A 15965-nucleotide genomic window follows, 5' to 3' on the forward strand; every position below is an offset into this window, starting at 1 on the left:
AGTGACATTAACTGCAATTATCTGAAACAGGCTTAAATAAACGAACGAACAAATGAATGCATGAATATGGCTATGGGTCATGGATGCTTTTGTTGTGATTTCTGCATTCCAGGAGGTTCGACTAGATGACCCTCAGGGTCTCTTTCAACTACTACAACAACAACACGACAAACCCCCATAAAATCTTAACCAAGATTTGAAATCTAAATTGATTTTAGTCATATCGAGAGTGTTATGGAGAGGGAAGAGTGTTTATTCTTGGGCAAGGAATAAATGCAGGTTACTTTGGAAACACATTTTTAACTGGAGCCTTTTTGCATTAACGTAATTTCCATGTAAGTGGTGGTTTGCAAGACGTCCGCTAGGAGTAAATAGATGTATGTTTTTGCTGTGTTGATACAAACCTGACCTGTGGTTCTTCCTTTGTCTTTCAAGAAACAATGACTGGAAAGTGAGGAAGAGTCATACAATTCTTATCCATTCACGCCTTATGCATACACAACTTATGAAAATTCAGAGTGGGGGCAAGATTCAGTATGGCGCCTGTAAATGAAATGCAACTTCCTCTTGCTCCTCTCCCCTGTCCTGCTCACATCTGGGTGTGTCTCCCAACCCACCAGAGAATGCATAAATGAGGATAATGTAGTGAGGAAGAGTTGTTGTCATTTAGTCTTGTCCGACTCTTTGTGACCCCATGGACCAGAGCACGCCAGGCACTCCTGTCTTCCACTGCCTCCCGCAGCTTGGTCAAACTCATGCTGGTAGCTTCGAGAACACTGTCCAACCATCTTGTCCTCTGTCGTCCCCTTCTCCTTGTACCCTCCATCTTTCCCAACATCAGGGTCTTTTCATGAGGTGGCCAAAGTATTGGAGCTTCAGCTTCAGGATCCGTCCTTCCAGTGAGCACTCAGGGCTGATTTCCTTCAGAATGGATAGGTTTGGTCTTTTTGCAGTCCATGGGACTCTCAAGAGTCTCCTCCAGCACCATAATTCAAAAGCATCAATTCTTCGGCGATCAGCCTTCTTTATGGTCCAGCTCTCACTTCCATACATCACTACTGGGAAAACCATAGCTTTTACTATACGGACCTTTGTTGGAAAGGTGATGTCTCTACTTTTTAAGATGCTGTCTAGGTTTGTCATTGCTTTTCTCCCATGACAAGGCAGTGATCCATGAAGGAGGGTGAGGAAGAGAGGAAAGGTTAAATCCCATTTATAGAAGCAGAAGTCCACTGCACAAACAGGATAACACAGTTGAATATCATTCTTGGACCCTTTTTTTTTGGTTTTGTTTGTTTCTATACCCATTTTCTCTCTTCATCTTCACATAGGCACCCACCCTAAACAGCAGATTGCCATAATGCTGAGTTACTGTTTCCTTCCTTATATAGGATTATAGAATTGCAGCCTGAATCTCTTCAGCTCTTTGGGTCTATGTTATGAGAAGTAAAATTTCCCTAATAGGATGTTTAATTTCAATATCTGTTCAAAATGTATTTTTTTATGTTGTTCAACCTTTAGTAGACGTGTCGAATTTTATTCACTTTTTACTTCAGAGTTCTTCAAAAAACCAGACCTCTCTGCTGGGAGAACCTCCCAAGGAAATCCATCTGAGTACCAATCCCTACTTGAACTTAGCAAGTGTGCTGCCTTCAGTCTGTCTTTCAGGTAAGCAGGTAACCGGTGCCTCTGAAGGAAACCCTTGGGTTTTCTCAAGAGGGAGAGTGTGGTTACTGTAGTTGTAAATAATGCCAGCGACCGCGGTATTTCAAATTATTTAAAAAGAAATCATTTTAAGAAGATTACCATTAAAAGAAAAAATTATCAGGTATTCTGGGCCAAGGCTGTTTAGGGCTTTAAAGGTCAGCACCAACACTTTGAATTGTGCCCGGAAACATACTGGGTACCAATGTAGTTCTTTCAGGACCGGTGTTATGTGGTCTCGGCGGCCGCTCCCAGTCACCAGTCGCATTCTGGATTAATTGCAGTTTCTGGGTCACCTTCAAAGGTAGCCCCACGTAGAGCGCATTGAAGTAATCCAAGTGGAAGATTACTAGAGCATGCACCACTCACCTTCACTGGATTTTGCCTTCTTAATCTAATTTCATATGATCAAACTAACTCATCCACGGTCTCAACTAAACTGTGTGTCTTGAACAAGTTACATTGCACATAACAGTCAGTGTCCCACCTATTTAACTCCAAGAAAATGCTGATAATGAAAGCCAAAATACTACATGTTTTGTTGACTTGCCAAGCGGCAGCAGGGCCCACCCACTTTGGATTAGGCCCACGGGGGAGGGGGGCGTGTATCTTAATCCTTTCTGTGCACACCAAAGCCTCCACTCCATGAGCTGCTATTAGTTGCAAGGGGAAACGTGTGTCTTAATTTAATTCTGCTAGTTTTGCCTCTGCAGCTAATTGCAACTATGCGTGTGTGTGAGTTTCAGAACTGCAATAGGGTAGGGTACAGTGGGACAACCCTCACTGAATGCCCATAGTCCCAGTTAAAAATGGGAGCCCCCTACAGCTGTTTTTACAGAAAGGATTTACTTGGAAGCACCAAAAACAAAGCTCCAACATAATATGCAGTTTAGCCCTAAGGCCAGAGCTTACCCATTATGAGACAAACATGGGGGTTTCCATCCTTGTGCAAATGCGCAGAGGTGGGGAGGCATTTATGGTGAGAATTGGCAGTCCTAGTGCTTTGCATATTCCACTGATCGTTCACCACAAATGCTCTATGCCATTTTTAGCTCATTTTCTCCCAGCTAGGTTCCTGGCTGAGGGGAAAACAGCCTCAAGAGAGCATTTGCTCCTTACCCCCTGATTCTCCTCTACAAAAAGCCTCTGAGCCTCTGCATTTGATCTGGCCTGGTGCCTTACCATCTGTCTGTCATGCTCCCTATATATCGGAAGTTGAGGAACTGTGAATCCCAGTTATAACTTAAGTAAATGACTACAACCTACTCCTTTAAATCAGAACTTTTTAATCAGGAACCTAGGGCTCCGTGATGATACAGAAGCATATATAGAAGTCAGAATAGTAGTGAAAAGACAGAATAGTAGTGAAAAGACAGGAAAAAAGTTTTATACAAACTTAAATGCCTGCTCTATCTCTTCCCAAGTGTTGGTAGAGGCTTCCAATCGAGGCCTAGATTCTGATATTAAGAGAGAAGCCAATGGTTAGTCAGCAAAATTGCTGTTCTGTATTACTGCCAGAATTTCATGGGAACTTATACTTCGATGAAGAATAAGATCTTCAATCAGGGTGATAACCAAGTGCTCAACATCACTCCTTCCTTTTTCAGCCTAGCTTTGGCCTTTGGGGCTATGGATTGATGGTGAACATTCTGTTTTAGATGAAGCCTTGTTTTCGATCTTAAAGGACATGTAAGAATGCTTTTTTTCTTTTTTGAGCAGCAGCAATTGCCAGCAAATCCAGTAATACTAAGCAGCAGGCCGGACTTTCAAATAACTCACTCAGTGCTGCAGCTGCTCAGGGAACCACAGCGCAACAACCGGTGGAAAGCTATTTTAACTATTCACCGCAGTATGAGGATTACACACAGGTATGTGGCTTGAATATGGTTTCATTGCAGCTGGTGGCTGTGTGTTTTGTTTGGGTCAGAGTTTGTTATAAAAGCATGACTGGGTTCTAGGCAGATGATCATTTAAAGAGACCCATAAATTATCATGCATTAAAAGCATCAGACAGTGAGTCAGATTTCTAGCTGGTAAATGTTTTGTGTGATGTAAGGGATGGTATAAGCTTTGGAATACCATTCACAGAGTCATGAACCTTTCTGTGCAGGAAACTGATAAAGTTGAATAAAATGGTTTATGTGTTGGTTTTGAATAGAACATTAATGGGAAGAGTATAACTATTACCTGTCTTGCATTTTGCCACTTTTTTAGTTCTTGTGAATTTGCTTTCTTCTAAAGTGCCTGGTCTGCCTTGAGTGTGTTGCTGCTAATTGTGGAAACTGTTGACAGCAGGATTCTGTAGGTCTCTGCTGGCAGACAATCCTGCTGTCAACAGCTTTTCATACATTTAATGGGAGTAGACACAAATGGCACCATTTAATATGGAAGCACAGTGAGGCAGATGATTCTAAACTGGTGAGGGGCTGCTAATAGTGCACCTGGAACCACATGGCAAAGTATGTCCTGTAGACCCAGTACAACTCGAGAGGGATCACCAGCACTGTTTTCCATTCAGGAAGTTTCTGACACTGATGAGAAGTAGCTATGGCATGCAGACACACATGTACAACACTGTTTTAAGGCTTGGGGGAAGTTGATCTAGTTGAGCTGCTACAGCAGCTTAGTTTATTGAATCCTGAAAGAGAGAATTAAGAGCATTTGATAATCAGCTGGTTTGATTAAGTTTCTCACTGGCATTTCTCATAATTTATTTAATCCACGCCAAAAGTGCTGAACTGTGAATGTTGCTGGGAAAGCCGCCTTTTCCTCTGTGAACATGGGGCTGAATTAGCTTTTACCAGACCAGCCCCCCTCAAATAAATACACTGTAGCTACTAGCTTGTTATTGATTATGCAAGCCAGGGTGCAGCAAAACTAACGATTAATTCACCAAATACAGCATTTATAAAATAAAACATAATAAAATATAAATTTATTCATATAAAAATTGAAATAACAAGCATTCTAAGTAAATTCTACCTTAGCTTGTGATGAATGTTGCTAAACAGATGGCAAGACTTGGATTTAGTCTTCTGTTTTAACTCAGTTTATCTAACCTGCACAAATTCCAGTTGGCCTTTCATCCTCTTCTTTATTTTTTTCTGGACAGTCAGTCAGTATACATAATAGAGGCCAACAGGTCATTAAAAATGGGTCTCATGACAACTTCAGCCTGGTTGGTTTTCAACTAGTCTTGCAAATATTTTCAAAAGCCAGAGTTTAAGTCAGTTCGTGTCACATTGACATTCTCATCCAAGTGTATAAAGACATTACAACCTGTTAGCCAAGAAGCATTATTTGCTGTAATACTCAAAGTTATCTTTCAGCCGAGACAGAGGATTTTACATTTGAGAAATACAGATAAGCACGCAAGGGCAGAAACTTGGATGACTGCAACAACAGTTACACTAAGTAAGGTCCTGAGAACAGGATGCTGGAATAGATGGGCAAGAATTTTCTTATGCTTTGAGCTGTTTTCCACAAATCGAAATTTGTCACAGGGACTGTATTGGTTTCTTTCTAAATTAAAGGATGTGCCTAATAGATGGAGCCAATCTATTAATTCTCCTGTAGCTGTGCAAATTACTGCATAAATTATAGGATTATGATTGTCAAAATATCTCAAGACCCTGAGTATTAAATATTTTCCAGTACTTCCTGAAAAACCTTTAAGTTATAAACCTGTTAGATATTGTTGGGGGACTAAAGCTGATAAATCAAGGAATCAACTAGGTAAGCACATATAAAAACACAAAATATTGCTGAGTGATTAGCTATAGGAAATGAAAGAGAATAAGTAAGTGGGAGCAGAGAAAGCACCACCTTAACTTTCTCTTGCATTCAGATGGAGCAGATTGATCCAGATTAACAAAAACAAGCATATGTATTTGTTTTTGCAAAGCTTGTGCTTTTAATATCTCATATTAATCATGGTGCGAAATTGCATAAGTTGATAAATTAAAAATTGCCTTGTCTTTTGCAGGATTCAGTCCAGCAGTGGTATCAACAATATGCCCAGGCATACCATACCATCCAAACTAGAGTAGGGGAATTAGAAAATGGTGGCTCAGAGGTAAGTGGATGATGATTCAGTATGCTTCACCAGTAGCCTATGTCAAGGTTGTCAGTAAACAAGGCTAGATTTTGAAATTCAACCAAACTAACGAGATTACACAGCACTTCTTATAATTTTCTCCCTGAAGTTCTTTCAGTAACCACATTTCAGAATCTTCAGGACACCTGTGTGCCATGAAGTAACCAAACACTATTTGAATAATTTTTTTTTTCTTTGCAAACTTGAGCTTATCCTTCTTAAAAGGTGGGGGGGGGGGAGGCTAGGCAGTGTGAACCGTAGAATTCTGAATTTCCCTTTTTGTGGGATTCTTTTCATAAATGAAAATTATCCAGGGTATTTATAGGATAGGTATTTGTTGGTAGTAGAAACATTCCTTTAATGGAATGAGGTGCATTCCTCTTATGCTCATGATCTGCATTTATAATTGCTTGAGTTTTCCTTTGCTGATCTGGGCACAGGAAATCAAGAAAATTGTTCATTGGGCTCTAGCAAAATCTCAATACCATTGTCAAAACGCCTGTAATTTTAGGGAAGCATTTTAACAAGGTGATGTAGCAAAGGTTACAGCATCTGAAAAACAGAATGAATTGGTTTTCATTGGTGTTTGGGGTAAAACATCTCCCAAGTTTGGTACTGACCATGTTTCTGGCTCAGATGTCTGAGAAAAAAATACACTCTTCCCAAACAGTAAAGGGAGATTCTCAGAGATACTTTGCCTTTAAGAAACTTACACTACAGTGGTGCCCCGCAAGACGAATGCCTCGCATGACGAAAAACTCGCTAGACGAAAGAGTTTTCCGTTTTTTGAGTCGTTCCGCAAGACGAATTTCCCTATGGGCTTGCTTCGCAAGACGAAACGTCTTACAAGTTTGTTTCCTTTTTCTTAAAGCCACTAAGTTGCTAATAGCCGTGCTTCGCAAGACGAAAAAACCGCAAGACGAAGAGACTCGCGGAACAGATTAATTTCGTCTTGCGAGGCACCACTGTACTTTTGAATACAGGCAACAACAGATTTGTGTGTGTCCATTTGAGGTGTGACTACACACGTGCACATCGCAGAGACCCAGAAGTGGTAGGAAAAGCAGGCACAGTCAAATGGGCTTATGCACCCTCTTGCTGTCACACATCATGACCTGGACTGCAACCCCTGCGCAAATTGGGGGTTGCCTGCACATTGATACTCTCCTCTTTCTGTCACAGAATTTATGATTAATCGTTTCTCCCGGAAATATGTCTCCGTTTCTGTTCAGTGGCCAGCAACCGTAGTGTTTCCCTTTCTGTGTTTTCTCCATGTAGGAATCTGATAGTGGAGTGTATGGGGACTTCAGTAGCTACTTGCAAGTCATGCCATCGTATTACACTGCCACCCAGGGGTCCTTCCATCCAGGCATTTTGCCACTGGCGCCTCAAAACCCACTGAAGGTAAGAGGAAAGAGTTGGCACGCATATTCCTGAAGCGGCTGATAAATTACACTACACATCTGTGATGGATAGCCTTTCAGCATTCTCATGTATTTTTAAATAGTATGCAAATGAGAAATTTCGTTAGGTACAGCTTTCCAAATGCAGTGGATGAGTAGGATGAAAGTGCAATAAATAAATGAGCTAGAATTCCTTCACACATACATATGAAATGTAGTCAAATTTTTATATTATATATATATAGAGAGAGAGAGAGAGTGAAGCAGAGAGACCAATTTGGAAAAGTTCTGCATACTAGTCTGTTTCTCTGTTGGCACCTACATGTTGCTAGGTTGATGTCTTGTGCTGCCACCTAGTGTTCAGAAAACGCATAATGCAGCTTAAGAATTTGTCAGGGCTGCTATACAAAGTCTTTTGACTTCATTTGGTTGCTATTGAAAAACATTCCAAGTAGCCTTATGGTTTGTCCTAGTCCATTTATTTTATTTTATTTACGTAACTAGATCTAGTGTTGGTCATCCTTAGAGAGCAGTATAGTTTGCTTATAGAAAGGATAATTCAGTATTCTTTTAAATAACTGCAGACACATTGCTGTAATAATGGACTTTTATGATGTTTAGATGGCACCAATAAGAAATGAAAAGCGGGGCTCTTCGTACCTCATCACCACTCCAGAAGATGGCCCAGTGGAATACGTTGGTCAGCAAACTCAGGGCTCGGGAGTACACTATGCAGAATTGTATCTTAAAAGAAAACGTGTTTATTAAGATCAGCATCTTGCTTGGAGTCAAAGCCACATTCATGTCATCCTTACCTTTCACTTTTATATGTATTGTAGATATTGGAGAACCAATCTATGTAGTTTCTCTGAGTAAATTTGTGTGTGGGGAGCTACTAATGGCAGATACCCTCCAGACTAGTTTCTATACATTGAGTGACAATTAAGTTATTTCTTAAGCTCTTAAAGAAATGGCAGCTTTGCCCCCTTGAGAATGTTTCTCGAATCAATAAAATAAGAGTGAGAGGAAATGTTCTTGCTGGGGAAGTTGCAGTGGTAGTCTTAAAGAAACAATTGTGCTGGGTTTTTCCTCCTTCAAAGATTTAGATTCCTGGCTGCAAAGTTAAGTTCATGTTTGATCCTGATAGCAATATTCCTTTATTGGCTTTAATGGGGCTTGCATATTGGATTACAGCCCAGACAATGGTTAGGTTGAGTATAATCATTGCAGTACAGTCTAGTCAAAGTAGGCAGATCTTTTCTGGATTAAAAAAATAATAAAATAGCAGTTGTAGCTGCTAAAGTGGAAGTACGCTAGGAAGATATCAACACACTTCATTAAAATAAATGGTTGCTGGCAATACCAAGTGTGCATGACAAAATTTCCATGAAGAGAATTGATACTAGCTGTGCATTTATAGTCTTAGGCTTCTAAGTCTATTTCTTGTTAATTGGTTTCTTTGGGGGAAAATAATGTGAATTTCCATTTAGTATCCAGTGGAACTGAATGCATTGCTATCTTACTGACTTGCATTTAGTTTAAGGATCTATCTGCTCCACACCCTATGTCTATACTACAGTACTCTTGATTAATCACTGCCACCTTGGAAATTCTTCAGTATCTTTTCTTGCACTTTATAACCATGGCAATTATTTGTGTTCACTGGACCCGGGTGGAATGTGGTGTATTCATGCTTTTTGCTGGCTTTTAATTTATTTCTAACTAAGATTCACAGAAAGCTACTTTCCTGTTGTTTGAAATAACCAATACAGCTGCCATTTTCCATAGTGACCCCAATTTGTAGGTTTTTGTTTCTGAAGTAAGATTTAAAATGCATGAGGCCCAGCATTAGCAATGGTAAAATCTGCAGTGGGAGGTTATGAAGAAATGTACATCAATGAAGGCAGCATAGCTTGTCTCCAGTGAAGAGAAATCAAGGTAAGCCTGATTGAAATCCAGTCAGATTTAAAGTTAGGTGCAGTTTACAAGTTTCTTGATTAGGAGGCTGTTATATAAAACTAATATACATTATTCAGAAGTAACAGAACATCATAGCAAGATTTTTCTTCTCTGTGTTTAGTATTATTCACATTGAATGTATCTTTTCTGAGCAATCAATTTCTCTGTAAATAAATTGGCAAGCTACACTGAAGTATAAAGCTGGCGTGGCTTATTGTGTGCTCCTGAAGGTACATTGTGAATGTTTTGGAGGGGGGAAAGGCCTGTTGTGAAGCTGAGAAAGGGGAGGAGTTGTGTCCTATGAATGCATAGTCTTGTGGCACATTTTAAAGACACTTAGGGTGCAATAAAAAGGAAGCCATGTCAAATATCGGCAGGGCTACCTTTCTGAAAACTTGATTTGTTGAGCTAGTTGAATATTTGTAACCCTAGTACATGACAACTCTTTTCTTGAAAAGTCAGTGATCCCCTAAAGTGTATGTGTGGTATTGTTAACATGACTGGAGGTCATATTGCTTGAATTTTTAAGTTTGTTGGACAGGCTGGGCAACCTCCAGGCACCATAGGTTACCCCTCACCTGTGACCTAGAAGCGCTGCTCTATTTAATTCACGTTGTACTTATGTACTAACCTATTTGCACAGCAAGGGCCCAGATTTTCACAGCAAACTGGCTGCCAGTACCAGTGAGGTTATAGCTGGCACTGTGATTCTCCCAACAGTTTGACTTCACCTTTAGAGGTGCACTCAAGACAGCCAACACCCCTTGAGAAATGTTGTCTCAGCTACGAATGAAGGCAATGCATTAATATTAATTGATAAAATCTTTATTTTTTATAAAGAATAACAAAGTGCATACAGAGTACAGTGGGGGGAAACAGGCAGGATTTGCAAGAGGGTTCTTTACTTGATAGCATTTCTAATTTGTTACACATTACATTATTGCAAATTCTGAATAATTCCTGAAAAGCAATATCTGACTTTAGGAAAAAGACTAGCCTCCAAATTAGTCTTTCATCTGTTAAGACAAGCAAATTTACAGAGTAAGGCAATGCATGCATTCTGGCCCCAGAGCTTGTACATGACTCTCTCTTCATTGCAGAACATACTGAATCCTACTAGCAAGTGCACAATGCAGGAATAATTTACATCCACCCCCCTACTCCAGGTTGGCATATGTTATCTCTTGTAATATCTTCATTTACAGAGTGTGCATTAAAATCCATGCACCATTCAGCCTTGCTGGAGAAATGTCTTCAAAACTCACTATTCTGCTTAATTGTCACTTGCAATCTGTTACCCAATAAAAACCCCAAATGTTGTCATGCTTCAGTGGTCTTTCCCCTGACATTATTTTTGCACCCCTAAGATTATATAGAGTTTTCCTTTTAAAAGAGAAGGAAAATATGAGAAGGACTGACTTCTGTGATGTAGAAATTTTGGACTAGAGCAGAATGCTCCAGGACAAGGTGCCAATGGTGTCTGGATTTTAATGAATATACTAAAAGCAAATGCTACAAATATATATCAAGAGGGAGAAACAATGCTGCGATGACAGGAGTTACTTCAGGTTTGCTGAACACAAACCACTTTTGCAAGTTGATGCAAGCTCAAAAAGTAGCTTGGGATGTGTGGCACAGATCCAAAGTCCCTTTGTGTGTAGGACAAAACTGGCGTTGGATTCCAACCAAAGTTATCTAGCACACCTCCTTAATATTCATTTTTGAATGCTGTCAAGAACATTTCTATTTATCTGCCATGATTAACATTTTGTACTGTAATGACAGCCACTACACTGTTTGGAAATCATCTTTTGCTCTCTAATACAACATGATTCAAACTTTGTATAGGCACCTATCACTTAACAAGTAGCCTTAAAAGATTTTTCCCCTCCCTCTAAAGTACTTGGCCCAGCAGCTGAGATGCTACAGGTAGACCCTGTTGGCACAGATATATGAACTGGCAAAATGTTCAGCAATGTTCTCTGCTGCTTATCGGACTCACGTGTTGGCTACTCAAACAGAAAAACCCTTTTCAGACACAACATTACCAAAGTACAAAATTACACTAGGTAAAAAAAAGGCCTTGTACACTTTTCAAAACATTTAAGTGGCAAGTATAAAATGCATGGATTACATTTTTTGGATAAGTGCTTCAAATCCTTGAATCAGATTGTGAAAGCTTGTCCGCTCACCTGGGTCTTGAACCCAACACTTCCCCATCAGTTGGTTAACCTAGTAAATGAAAAGGGTACGTTATGGCTTACACATCGAAAGATTCGGACATTAAGTTTGTGTCTACATATACAAATTGTGATTAAAAGAGCTTTTTCCTGTGAAAGCTCATAAACATCAAGCTGATGGGAATTTGCTCAACACAAGACGATGCATAATAATTCTTAATGCCTTACCTCTGGTGGGCAATTTTTAGGACATGGCAAACGTTTGCCTTCTCCTAATACCCGCACAAGCCGTGTCACTGTCATCTGGCCTTGAGTTGGTCCAATCATATTCAGGAATTCCTGTAAGTTATGAAAACCCACGTTTAATCTCATTTCTCTATTAGTAAAAGGGTACGGCTGGGCTGGATGCAAGAGTCAAGGGAGAGGGTAGGAGTGGTGCCTGCTTGATGACAAGGGCCCAAAGATAGGTAGCAGAACCTTGGACTATTGGTGTGGAGGTGGGTGAAGAGAGGTTAACGGTGGGGGGAATAGTTGGGATACGTACAGTGGTACCTCGCAAGATGAATGCCTTGCAAGACGGAAAACTCGCAAAACGAAAGGGTTTTTGGTTTTTTGAGTTGCTTCGCAAGACGATTTTCCCTATGGGCTTGCTTCGCAAGACGGAAACGTCTTGCAAGTTTGTTTCCTTTTTCTTAAAACCGTTAATACAGTTGCGACTTGACTTCGAGGAGCAACTCATAGCACGCGGTGTGGTAGCCTTTTTTGAGGTTTTTGAAGACTTTGGTGATTTTTGAAGCTTTTCCAAAACTTTTCCGACACCGTGCTTCGCAAGACGAAAAAAACCGCAAGACGAAAAAACTCGCGGAACGAATTAATTTCGTCTTGCGAGGCACCACTGTATGCATGCACAGCTGCCATTCCAAAGACCAGCAATGTTGGGTTGTACATAGGTAGAAGGGGAGGGAGCATGGGCACTGGGGTGGAGGGTTACGATAAATGGAATGCAAACAAAAGCAAGTCAGCTTTGCTGTAGAGACCAATGCGGATTACAGAAACCTGGGGAGACAAACTGGCAGAATCCAGGCTTCAGTTTATTGAATGAACCCCTCCTTCCCTCTTTGTTGACCTGTTGTGTCTAGCTAACCAAGGATTGGGACGCCCAACCCCTTAGGAACAGTTTCACATCTTTGCAAAGGATGGACCCCTAAAAGAGAAATTTCCCAAAATAGAGAGGGAGGGTGTGTGTGTTAGTTACACATCTTTGTCTCATGAGACAAAAACGAGAACCAAGTGTCCTCCAGGTCAAGCTCAGCACAACTTTAAAGTACAGGGAGCCTGCGCTTGGAGAGTTTTAAAGGCACCCAAAGAGAAGTTTAAGAACTGGTAACCCAATTTTATAATGACTATATCCAGTGCTTTTTTTTTTTCAGGAGGTACTCAAAGAGGTGCAGGTAGTGTATACCCTTAACTGTAACAACTTCATGGTGAGTACTGGCACCTATTTGTCTAGAAAAAAAAGCACTGGCTATATATCAAATTGCTTTCTTAAGATCCCTAGACAACCTAGAAGTAGTAATGGTTCTCCTGTGAACATAAATAACTAGTTTCAAACAGAAATCATGGGACCATCTATATAAAGTATGATCATTTTCATCAAATAAAAGGTCTATGTTCATCCTTTCATTTCATCCCAACTTAAGCTTAGGAGTTTCATAAGTGCTTCGGGGGTGGGGGGGTGGGGAAATCATTTTCAGACAGTGAACAACATTCCCCTAAATGCAGTGTTATCCATGTATGCACACACTTAACTGCCCTGAAATCTGGGACTTTTAAAGATTATTGGGGGGGGGGGGGGAGGACCCCTTAAAGCACTTACACACACTTTACTCTTATTTTGGAAGAAAGCATATGGGAAAGAACTTTTCCTTTCACAGCTACTTACTGCCATTGGACTGCATGCAGGATCACAATAGGTCAGTAGCTCATAGAGGGTCACTCCAAAAGACCAAACGTCTGAAGCAATGTAGAATTTGCTCTGCAGTAAGCATTCAGGAGCATACCTGTAACCATATAACACTTTCATTTACTTTTGGTACAACTGCAGCACAAAAGCCAAAACTCACTTTGCATCATTAAATAGTGGAATTCTGGATAGTGGTGTTGCCGTCGCAACAGAAACTACTAAGATGACTCCATATGCTTCACACAAAAGTATTATGCATCAATTGAACAAACAAGAAAGAAACAAATATTGAAATAATTAAAGGTAGGAGAAGATTGTAAAGAGAAACAAATATCAAAGTAAGGACTAATCTACACTGGTCAGTTAAAAACATTAAAAACGTGTTATAAAAATGTGACACCAGAAGGCGCTGTAGAGCAGTGAGCCATCGTCAATGTAAAATTGCATTGAGAGCTTATACTACTTTTTTAATAGTGTTTTCCAGATCAGTATAGATCCAGCCTATGTCTGTTTTCAGGCAAAGACAACTATGAGGCACTTTATAGTTTTGCAAGTAATTCCTATACCTAACCATAAATGTAAGCATAAAATGCATCAATAAATACATGTACATGCCACCACCTGTCAGACTGCTCTTGAACTAGAAAATGCAATACAAGAACCCTTTCTTATGGTCAAGTGATCATTATCAAGTTAAAACCTCCCATTACTTATTGATAACACCTACCATGAGGATAATCCGTAGTGACACACAGTGCAGTTTCAGCTAAAAATAATATCTCTTGCAGCAAAAACTTACTAGCTTGTCACTATATATCTCTCTTTCTTCCTTACCAGAACACAGGGCTGTCTTTTTCATCATTGACTTTGTAATATTCCTTATCCGTCTCAATTGCTTTGGTTAGCCCGAAGTCCCCAATCTTCACTCTTTGTTCATTTTCAACTAGAACATTCCTTGCAGCTAAGTCTCTATGAACATACTGTTGAGATCCCAAGTAGTCCATTCCCTGATGGTTGAAGACACACAAAATTTCAAGTATTGTTTCATTCTCTTGCAATTAATGCTTTTTACCTCAAGCACCTCTAACAATGTTCTTTAGAATTTGTACACCCAATCCTTCTGTTTGGTAAGCTTTTCAGTGCTTATAGTCTGAACCCTCCTACAGAACGAGCTAGAGTTTTGGAACTAAAGCACATGGCAGTGTGAAGAATCCCTAGGCCTTAGGCTCTTTTTACTTTTTCTAAAAAGTCCTCTCTGTTTCTGCTGCTGCTTGGTTACATATAATTTAGCCAGAGAGAAAATTAGCAACAAAGCTCACTTTAATACAAGGCTGTATTATCATTTTCAACATCGTTTTCAACTTTCATAAATGAAATCATTCACCTCATAAAACATGGGGCACGTTAAAGGTAAGAAACCTGGAGCAGAGATAAAGTGAAGGATATACATGGTTTGGTATCAGGTTGTATGAAGAACCAGCTACACACACCTTAAAACTCCTTAAACCCCAAAGTGGGATTCAGGGGACCTGTATCCTGCCATCACCAAGGTCAATAACTGGTGCCCCCACACTTGTGGACTCTGTCCCCCCCCCCCCCAGGAACTTGCCTTTTAAGCAACCCCTAAATACTTTTTGCATTTATCCAAGCTGCTTATGGCTGTTGTCCCATTAGCTTTTATTAGCCTTTTTGCTCAGTTGGCTTATTCTTGCATTTTTATTGCAACTGAAAGGCTGGCCTTAACTGGTATGGAAATGTTGAATAAATTATTTTTTTCAAAAAGCTAACAACCCACCCCCATATTCATGCATTATGATTTTAAACAGATATTTCAATTCTGAACACATGAATGAAAATTAAACATCAAGACACTGCTACAACTAGATATTAAAATATGTACAGCATTACCTTGCAGATTTGTACAGCGTATTTCAATTGCTGTTTCAGACCAATTTTATTCTTGTTTAGCGGAAGATATTCCTTTAGGCTTCCAGAAGGAAGAAACTCCATGATCAGCTTAATTCCATTTCCACCTTTGATCAAGAAAGCCAAAATTATCTCAAGCAATTTTCAGAGTCAACACCTATTATATAGTGAGTCCAGCCAGTGGTAGTATGGTAACATCTTTATTCAGGGCAGCAAGCAAGTAGAAAGACAAACAAAACCCCAGCCCTGCTGCTATATATAGACACCTAGGCTAGGACTACCCAACGCAGCTAATTAAAAGCAATCACTACCTCCCTTAATTAGTTCCTGGCTGCTCTGCTACCGTGCTGTGCCTGCAAATTCAATACACAACACCCTTGACCACATTATTATTATTATTATTACTACTACTACTACTACTACTACTACTACTATTATTTATATACTGCCCTATACCTGGGGGTCTCAGGGCGGTCAAGTATTACTTTTAAGTATTTTCCATGGTCCATTTAATCCAGTGTTTTCCTAACACCTTTCCATCCCTCCTAATATCTTTCCGTTCCAAGGAAAAGAATGATTCACAATGACCGGAAAAAAGGTCAGTTTGTCCATTTTCCCAGCTGCCATAACCAGGGGATGTAACATGCATAATAAATATGTTCAATGGGATTAAGTGTATTGTATTGCTAGAATTTAGTAATTGGTCTTTTCCTAAAGATATCTGGGGGGGAGGA

At 40.0% G+C, this 15965-nt stretch overlaps 2 protein-coding genes across 3 annotated transcripts in view; one reads left to right on the plus strand and one right to left on the minus strand.

Annotated features, from left to right (window-relative positions):
* RAVER2 (ribonucleoprotein, PTB binding 2) overlaps positions 1–9362 on the plus strand; it is a 42154-nt gene extending 32792 nt beyond the window's left edge. For both annotated transcript variants that reach the window (XM_081011761.1, XM_081011760.1), the window contains exons 10-14: positions 1557–1668; positions 3424–3572; positions 5690–5779; positions 7079–7204; positions 7825–9362. In XM_081011761.1, the coding sequence (XP_080867887.1) occupies positions 1557–1668; positions 3424–3572; positions 5690–5779; positions 7079–7204; positions 7825–7971 (624 nt within the window). In that variant the 3' untranslated portion in view covers positions 7972–9362. The remainder of the gene's footprint in view (positions 1–1556; positions 1669–3423; positions 3573–5689; positions 5780–7078; positions 7205–7824) is intronic.
* Positions 9363–9971: 609 nt separating this feature from the next.
* The window catches only part of JAK1 (Janus kinase 1), a 34327-nt gene continuing 28333 nt past the window's right edge, over positions 9972–15965 (minus strand). The window contains exons 21-25 of the mRNA XM_081011735.1: positions 15214–15338; positions 14140–14312; positions 13285–13402; positions 11571–11681; positions 9972–11394 (exon numbers count right to left, since the gene is read on the minus strand). Coding sequence (XP_080867861.1) covers positions 11293–11394; positions 11571–11681; positions 13285–13402; positions 14140–14312; positions 15214–15338 — 629 coding nt within the window. The 3' untranslated portion in view covers positions 9972–11292. The remainder of the gene's footprint in view (positions 11395–11570; positions 11682–13284; positions 13403–14139; positions 14313–15213; positions 15339–15965) is intronic.

This window comes from Podarcis pityusensis (genome assembly GCF_964106645.2).
Source record: "Podarcis pityusensis genome assembly, chromosome: 6".
Taxonomy (NCBI): domain Eukaryota; kingdom Metazoa; phylum Chordata; class Lepidosauria; order Squamata; family Lacertidae; genus Podarcis; species Podarcis pityusensis.